The sequence below is a fragment of the Staurois parvus genome, unplaced genomic scaffold, assembly GCF_062004578.1.
Source record: "Staurois parvus isolate SC_StPar_1 unplaced genomic scaffold, SC_StPar_1.0 ptg003584l, whole genome shotgun sequence".
Classification (NCBI taxonomy): Eukaryota; Metazoa; Chordata; class Amphibia; order Anura; family Ranidae; genus Staurois; species Staurois parvus.
In genome coordinates, this window is record NW_028321380.1 from 40,136 (window position 1) to 48,721 (window position 8,586).

Here is an 8,586-nt window from a genome sequence, read left to right on the forward strand (position 1 = left end):
TGGGTCGAAAATGAGCCAATTTTTTGTCCGGAAAAAAAAATGGCTGATTTTCGCACCGTTAGTGGGTTAATTGACTGGCGTTTTTTGGGCTTTTTGCACATTTTTTTTATCGGGCATGTTGGAAAATTCATGGCCAATTTTGCAGATCGGCTGATTTTCCTGGCAATAATGGGCAAATCGGACGATTGTTTTACCGATAAAAAATTTGAGCATGAGCCGTGACCTGCAAGAAGAAGAAAAGGAAGAAGAAAAAGAATTCCAGTCCGCTCTTATGTTTGACCTGAAAAAGTCTTGCGGTTGCAGCAATGTATCTATTTGTATCCGAATAAAAACAGTTGTATCCGAAATGGATACAAATGGATACAAATGGATTTTATATGAAGACTTTTCATATAAAATATAATAGTGGAGTGGAATTCTTCCTTCTTCTTCTTACTTCTTCTTCCTTCTTCTTCTTCTTCTTCTTCCTTCTTCATCTACTTCCTTCTTCTTCTTCATCTTCTTCTTCCCTCTTCTTCTGCTTCCTTCTTCTGCTTCCTTCTTCTTCTTCCTTCTTCTTCTTACTTCTTCTTTCTTCTTCTTCTTCATCATCTTCTTCTTCCTTCTTCTTCTTCTTCCTTCTCCTTCTTTTTTTTTCTTCTTCTTCTTCTTTTTCCTTTTCTTCTTTTTCCTTTTCTTCTTCCTTCTTCATCTCTTCTTCTTCCTTCTTCTTCTTCCTCCTCCTCCTTCTTCCTTCTTCTTCTTTCTTCTTTTTCCTTTTCTTCTTCTTTCTTATTTTTCCTTTTCTTCTTCTTCTGTATTGCTACCCTGTCTCTGCAGGGACAGAAGTAATTAAATGCCGGCCATAGACGGGACAAAAATTGGCCGATTTTTTTACCGTTGGTGGTAACGTTGGCCGATTGAACGACCTATTTTTCATTTTTAAAAACAGGCGGTTTTCGACCCATCTATGGCCTGCATTAAGAGTTCTCTGATGCAGATTGCTTTTTAGAGGGGGGGCTAAGCAAGGCCAAAGAGCGTTGGGGGCGTGTGTTCAGAATGAATGATGCCACAACGCACCAATGAACGCACGCTGTGTTACCACGCCCCATAGGACGGCTCACATTTTACTGCAAGGGGCTGGTGTAAGCAAACGCTCAGCGTGGAGAGGGCTGGAATTAGGGGCCTAAAGATCACGGAGGGGAGAGAATATATTGTGGAGCGGGAAAAAAAGTATTTATTGTGCGTCCCCACCCTCTACATTTGTCCTGGTGTCACCGAGACAGGAAGTGATGGGAAATCTGAAATGTTGAGTTGTCACCAGTAGAGGAATAGAGAGGAAATCCTCCTGTTGTGGTGACAAGTAAGAAGAGATTTCCCTCACTTTGTTGAAATCACCTCCGTACTTCCTGTTGGGTCTCCATGACAGGAAGTGAAGGGGAATCTCCCCGATGGGGTGCAGACAACAAAAAAAATATATACTTTATCTCCTCCTCATCAACACATAATTCCACTCACGATATTCCCTAGACGGGCGATTTGTTTGGTTACGAATCAAAATTCGGATGAAATTTCCATTATTCGATATATTCGAATTTCAGAATCACAATAGTAACGAATTTCAATGAATTTGAAATGTTGTAACAAAGCAAATGATCCGAATTTGAATTCAAAAATGAATTTGAACTTGAAATGGAAACATTGCAATAAAAACAGTACGGTATACAAGGGAAATAAGATGGTGATTCCTGATTAGGCTGAATTTTAGAATAGAATGGAATGAATAGAATAAAATAAAACAGAATAGACTAAAACAGAATAGACTAAAACAGATTAGAACATAAAAGGACAGAATATCAAAGAATAGAATAGAACATAATAGAATAGAAAATAATAGAATACAATATAATTGAATAGAATAGAATAAAACAGAATAGGATATAACAGAACAGAATACAATAGAATGGAATAGAATAGAATAAAACAGAATAGAGTATAAAAGAATAGAATAAAATAAATTTCAATAGAATAAAATAAAACAGAATAGAATAAAACAGAAAAGAATGGACTAGAAAACAAAAGAATAGAATAGAAAAGAAATAAAATAAAATAATGGAAAGGAATAGAAAATAAAAGAATAGAATAGAGTAGAGTAGAAGAGACAATGAATCCGAAATAAATGATAACAAAACAAATTGTGTGAGTTCAAATATGAACTTGAAATGCAAATATTGCAATAAAAACAGTAAGGTATAAAAGGTAAATAAGATGGCGATTCCTACTTAGACTGCTTTATAGAATAGAATATAAAAGAATAGAATAAAAATAGATTTGAATAGAATAGAATAAAATAATATATAAACAATTCATTGAATAGAATAAAACAGAATAGAATCTAAAAGAAATAGAATAGAATAAAACAGAATAGGATCTAAAAGAACAAAAATAGGATATAAAAGAACAAAATACAATTGAATACAATAGAATAAAACAGAATAGGATATAAAAGAATAGAATACAATTGAATAGAATAGACTAAAACAGAATAGAATAGAAAATAATAGAATAGAATTAAATAGAATAAAACAGAATAGGATAGAAAAGAATAAAATACAATTGAATAGAATAGAATAAAGCAGAAAAAATGGAATAGAATAGAAAATAAAATTATAGAATGGAATTGAATAAAAAATAAAAGAATAGAAAAGAGTAGAATAGAATAGAAAAAATAGACTCGATTAGAATAGAATAAAACAGAATGATATAGCGGTCTTCCAAAATTCGAATTTCAAATCGATTTGATAAGAACTAATCTGAATTTACAAAACGAATTCCGAAAACGAATCATTCTAACATAACGTACAAATCGGAAACCAAATGAAACACATTTGCCTGTCTCTGATATTTCCCCACCTGGGGAGCACAGACAGTTCTGGTTGCAGCGGAGATGGTGTCTCTGTATAATTTCATGTCCCCTCTGTGCCCCACCCCCAGGTCAGGATGTCATCCTCTATGCACCCTCTGGAGGGGGAAGACCCAGATGACTCGGAAGATTGGAGGATATTTGAGATCCGAGCCTTGGGCTTCCAGGTAGGCAGAGCGCCCTGCGTGTGATTTTATGTTTGTGTATACCATGTACGTCCAGCAGGGGGTGGCGTGTCGTCATGGTTATCCTGCACTTCTCACTTGTCACCACCGCTGTACATGTGACCCCAGATCTGAGGACGGCCTCTTCTGTCTCTGATGTAGTTAAAGCATCACTCCGATACAAACAATGGGGGAGATGTAGGCTCCGTTCACACCAAGGCGTCTTTTAGTGCTTTTTGCAGAAACGCTGTACAGTACTCCCCCTCCTGAGGAATCCCCTCTTCTGAGGATTCCCCCCTCCCCCTCCTGAGGATTCCCCCCTCCCCCTCCTGAGGATTCCCCCCTCCTCCCCCTCCTGAGGACTCCCCCTCTTCCCCCTCCTGAGGATTCCTCCCCTCCCCCTCCTGAGGATTCCCCCCCTCCTGAGGATTCCCCCCCTCATGAGGATTCCCCCTCCTCCCCCTCCTGAGGATTCCCCCCCTCCTGAGGATTCCCCCCTCCTCCTCCCCCTCCTGAGGATTCCCTCCCTCCCCCTCCTCCCCCTCCTAAGGATTCCCCCCCCCCCCTCCTGAGGATCAGAAGGCTCAGCAAGAGAGTACGATCCTCAGGACAGCAATATGGGACAGCAAAGGGGGAATAGTCCACAGGGCAACCAGAAGGTACAGCAAGGGAGAACGATCCTCAGGATGGAAATATGGGACAGCAAAAGGGAAATAGTCCACAGGGCAGCCAGAAGGCTTGGGAAGGGAGAACCATCCTCAGGACGGCATAGTAGAAACACTAACACGTTTCAGGGGCCGTGCCCCCTTCTTCAGCAAAGGAATAAGATCCTCAGGACAGCAATATGGGACAGCAAAGGGGAAATAGTCCACAGGGCAACCAGAAGGCTCAGCAAGGGAGAATGATCCTCAGAATGGCATGGTAGAAAACGTACGCGTTTCAGGGGTCGTGCCCCCTTCTTCAATGAGGGAGTACAATCCTCAGCACAGCAAAAATGGACAGCAAGGGGGAAATAGTCCACAGGGCAACCAGAAGGTACAGCAAGGGAGAGCGATCCTCAGGACAGAAATATGGCACAGCAACGGGGAAATAGTCCATAGGGCAACCAGAAGGCACAGCAAGGGAGAACGATCCTCAGGACGGAAATAGGGGACAGCAAGGGGGAAATAGTCCACAGGGCAACCAGAAGGTACAGCAAGGGAGAACGATCCTCAGGACAGATATAGGTGACAGCAAAGGGGAAATAGTCCACAGGGCAACCAGAAGGTACAGCAAGGGAGAGCGATCCTCAGGACGGAAATATGGGACAGCAACGGGGAAATAGTCCATAGGGCAACCAGAAGGCACAGCAAGGGAGAACGATCCTCAGGACGGAAATAGGGGACAGCAAGGGGGAAATAGTCCACAGGGCAACCAGAAGGTACAGCAAGGGAGAACGATCCTCAGGACGGATATAGGGGACAGCAAAGGGGAAATAGTCCACAGGGCAACCAGAAGGTACAGCAAGGGAGAACGATCCTCAGGACGGATATAGGGGACAGCAAAGGGGAAATAGTCCACAGGGCAACCAGAGGGTACAGCAAGGGAGAACGATCCTCAGGACGGATATAGGGGACAGCAAAGGGGAAATAGTCCACAGGGCAACCAGAAGGTACAGCAAGGGAGAGCGATCCTCAGGACGGAAATATGGGACAGCAAAGGGGAAATAGTCCATAGGGCAACCAAAAGGCACAGCAAGGCAGGACAATCCTCAGGATGGAAATATGGGACAGCAACGGGGAAATAGTCCATAGGGCAACCAGAAGGTACAGCAAGGGAGAACGATCCTTAGGACAGCATGGTGGAAAAGCTAGTGCGTTTCAGGGGTCGTGCCCCCTTCTTCAGCAAGGGAGTACGATCCTCAGCACAGCAAAAATGGACAGCAAAGGGGGAAATAGTCCATAGGGCAACCAAAAGGTACAGCAAAGGAGAACGATCCTCAGGACGGATATAGGGGACAGCAAAGGGGAAATAGTCCACAGGGCAACCAGAAGGCACAGCAAGGGAGAACGATCCTCAAGACGGCAGAAAATCTAACACGTTTCAGGGGTCGTGCCCCCTTCTTTAGCGAGGGAGAACTATCCTTAGGACAGAAATAGCAAAGGGGAAATAATCCACAAAGCGTCCAGAAGGCTCAGCAAAGGGTTGAATCTGGCTCACAGGGAATGGTTCCGGACAAAGCAGAATTTGGCACAGCAGGAGTTAAGTCCTTGGCAATCTGGGCAGATCAGAGTTTGGCACAGCAGGAGTTAAGTCCTTGGCAATCTGGGCAGAGCAGGCACAGCAAGGGCAGGGATCCTCCAGGTGGAAATAGGGAACAGCGAGGGTAAAGTGTCCAGCGCACAGGGCAGAGATCCTTTCACAGGCCATTGGTGGGTCTTTAGAGGGCTGGGTGTGTGCGCCCGCCCTACTATACAGTTATTGGTGGACATGCTGCGTCAGCTCCTGCCCCCACCAATGACAAGAGGAGTAGTCGTGGCCACTCATAGTTACTAATACCCTCAATAGCTCCTCCCTGGAGGAGTCACTGCCTTTTATCTCCTGTTGGCTGTCTATTCATGCAAGTATTCTTCTGTTTCCCACAGTTGTATGATAATCTGCCCATACCTGAGGCCTCTTGCCTGGACAGAGTCCAGCAGATTGAAGACCACCCATGGACCTATGCGTCGGCTCTGGGGGACAGGCAGGAAATTGTTGTTGAGATTGAAGGCTCTGACTCGGACAGGGACTCAAAGTTGGATGAAACTCCGTCCAAACCTGAGGGTTCCAACGCAGATGGTGAGTCACAGACGCATGAAACTCTAATCAAACATGAGGCCTCCAACGCAGATGGTGAGTCAAAGATGCATGAAACTCCAATCAAAAATGAGGCCTCCAACGCAGATGGTGAGTCAAAGATGCATGAAACTCTGATCAAACCTGAGGCCCCCAAAGCAGATGGTGAGTCACAGCTGCATGAAACTCTGATCAAACATGAGGCCTCCAACTCAGATGGTGAGTCAAAGATGCATGAAACTCCGATCAAACATGAGGCCTCCAATGCAAATGGTGAGACAAAGATGCATGAAACTCCGATCAAACATGAGGCCTCCAACGCAGATGGTGAGTCACAGACGCATGAAACTCCGATCAAACATGAGGCCTCCAACGCAGATGGTGAGTCAAAGACGCATGAAACTCTGATCAAACATGAGGCCTCCAACGCAGATGGTGAGTCAAAGACGCATGAAACTCTGATCAAACATGAGGCCTCCAACGCAGATGGTGAGTCAAAGACGCATAAAACTCTGATCAAACATGAGGCCTCCAACGCAGACGCAGTGATGCATTTGAATGAAACTCTACCCAACCCTAAAGCCCTCAAAACAGAGGGTAACTGGCAGATTGAAGACCACCCACGAACCCATGCGTCAGCTCCGATGTGCAACCAGCAGGATGGTATCCTGATTGAAGATTCTGATGATGAGGCCTCCAAAAAACAGGGTGTCCAGCATATTAAGGAGCACCAATGGGCCCATGTGCCATCTCCAGCGGGAAGCCAGCAAGACCTTGTTGTCATCAAGGTTTTTAGCATTGGCGGTGAGTCAAAGGTGGATAAAACTTTTCCCAAAGTTGGGGCCTCCAACAAAGATGGTGAGTTGCAAATTTATGAAACTCCACCCAAACCTGAGACCTACAAAATCAGCGAATCGCAGACTCTTCCCAAATATGAGTATAAAGCTCCAGGCGGAACTGAGGTCTCCGAAGCGGAGGGTCTCCATGAAGACCTAAAAGCGATCATGAGGGAGTTCAACCTGGACATCTACCGAACCATGCAGTGCCTCTTCTTCAACAGTGGAGAGGTGGGCAGCACCAGGCACTTCCTGTGTACCGGTATGCGTCCTGATGGCTATCCTATCTGGGAACCCATGGACGACGAGGACCTGAAGAAGAATGACCCGAACCTGCGAGCGTGGCTGGTAGGAAAATACGGCGAGGGAAATGTCGCCAAAAGATTGGCATTCCTGGAGAGCTAGGTGATTTGGGATCTCAGAGTGTGGGGACACATAATCATGGTGTTGAGATTGCGGCACGGTGTACGGTGTTCAGGGAACGCAGCGAGGATTCTATGTTCCTTTGCTTTATAACTGGACGAATGCAGCTGCTGCAGAGATTACGCTGCATGGAAACGCTGCGTCAGATTTATCACTCAGGGTGCTGGAAATTGTTGCACTTCTCATTTCCTTTTGTTACTTTTTGTTATTTTTTTGTTATTTTTTTTGTGTGAAACTGATTGAGTAACAGATGGAAACATAAAAGTTGTCATCGATCTGTTAGTAAAAAATAAATGTTTACTAAGCATCATCTCTTCATTGACATAATCTTCGATATAGAAAGGATATCTGTCCACCATCCTTTAGACCAGGGGTCTCCAAACTGTGGCCCTTTGCTTGTCTTTATCTGGCCCTTGGGACAATAATCCTTCCACTGATACAATGCACTATTCTTTCCACTGACACCAATGGGGCACTATGAATCCCACTGACAGTGGGTGATTGGGGTACACTAGAGGAACAGAGGGGGATCGGGTACAATAGAGGGACAGAAGGGGGATTGGGTACAATAGAGGGACAGAGGGGGATCGGGGTACAATAGAGGGACAGAGGGATGATCGGGGTACAATAGAGGGACAGAGGGAGGATCGGGGTACAATAGAGGGACAGAGGGGGGATCGGGGTACAATAGAGGGACAGAGGGGGGATCGGAGTGCAATAGAGGCACAGAGGGGGGATCGGGGTACAATAGAGGGACAGAGGATGATCGGGGTACAATAGAGGGACAGAGGGAGGATTGGGGTACAATAGAGGGACAGAGGGGGGATCGGGGTACAATAGAGGGACAGAGGGGGGATCGGGGTACAATAGAGGGACAGAAGGGGGATCGGGGTACAATAGAGGCACAGAGGGGGGATCGGGGTACAATAGAGGGACAGGGGGGTATCGGGGTACAACAGGGGGACATGGGGTTATCGGGGTACAATAGGGGGGACATGGGGGTATCGGGGTACAATAGGGGGATATGGGGGGATCGGGGTACAATAGAGGCACAGAGGGGGGATCGGGGTACAATAGAGGGACAGAGGGGGGATCGTGGTACAATGGAGGCACAGAGGGGGGATCGGGGTACAATGGAGGGACAGGGGGGATTGGGGTACAATAGAGGGACAGAGGGGGGATCGGGGTACAATAGAGGGACAGAGGGGGCATTTTTTGTGTTGCACAGAAACGCACAGCAGTCCATGTAACATGATTCCCTATGGGTGAAAGTCACATGTTGGCGTTTTCACCCGGTGTGATTTTTGGAAAGGGTCAGGGACTTTATTTAAACGCAAAACAGTGCGTTTTGTTTCAATAGATTTTAATGGAGACGCTCCAGAAGTGCGTTTTTGACACATTTTTGATGCGTTTTAAATCTAACCAGCCACAAGTTGGCCAAACAACC

At 45.5% G+C, this 8,586-nt stretch overlaps 1 protein-coding gene across 1 annotated transcript; it reads left to right on the forward strand.

The window, feature by feature from the left end:
• The first annotated feature begins 2,979 nt into the window (after nt 1-2,979).
• Nucleotides 2,980-7,353, forward strand: LOC149427680 (uncharacterized). The gene is made up of 2 exons (XM_089667778.1): nt 2,980-3,069; nt 5,691-7,353. The coding sequence occupies exons 1-2, from the start codon at nt 2,980-2,982 to the stop codon at nt 7,119-7,121; spliced, it is 1,521 nt and encodes a 506-aa protein (XP_089523904.1). The 3' UTR covers nt 7,122-7,353.
• The last annotated feature ends 1,233 nt before the right edge of the window (nt 7,354-8,586 follow it).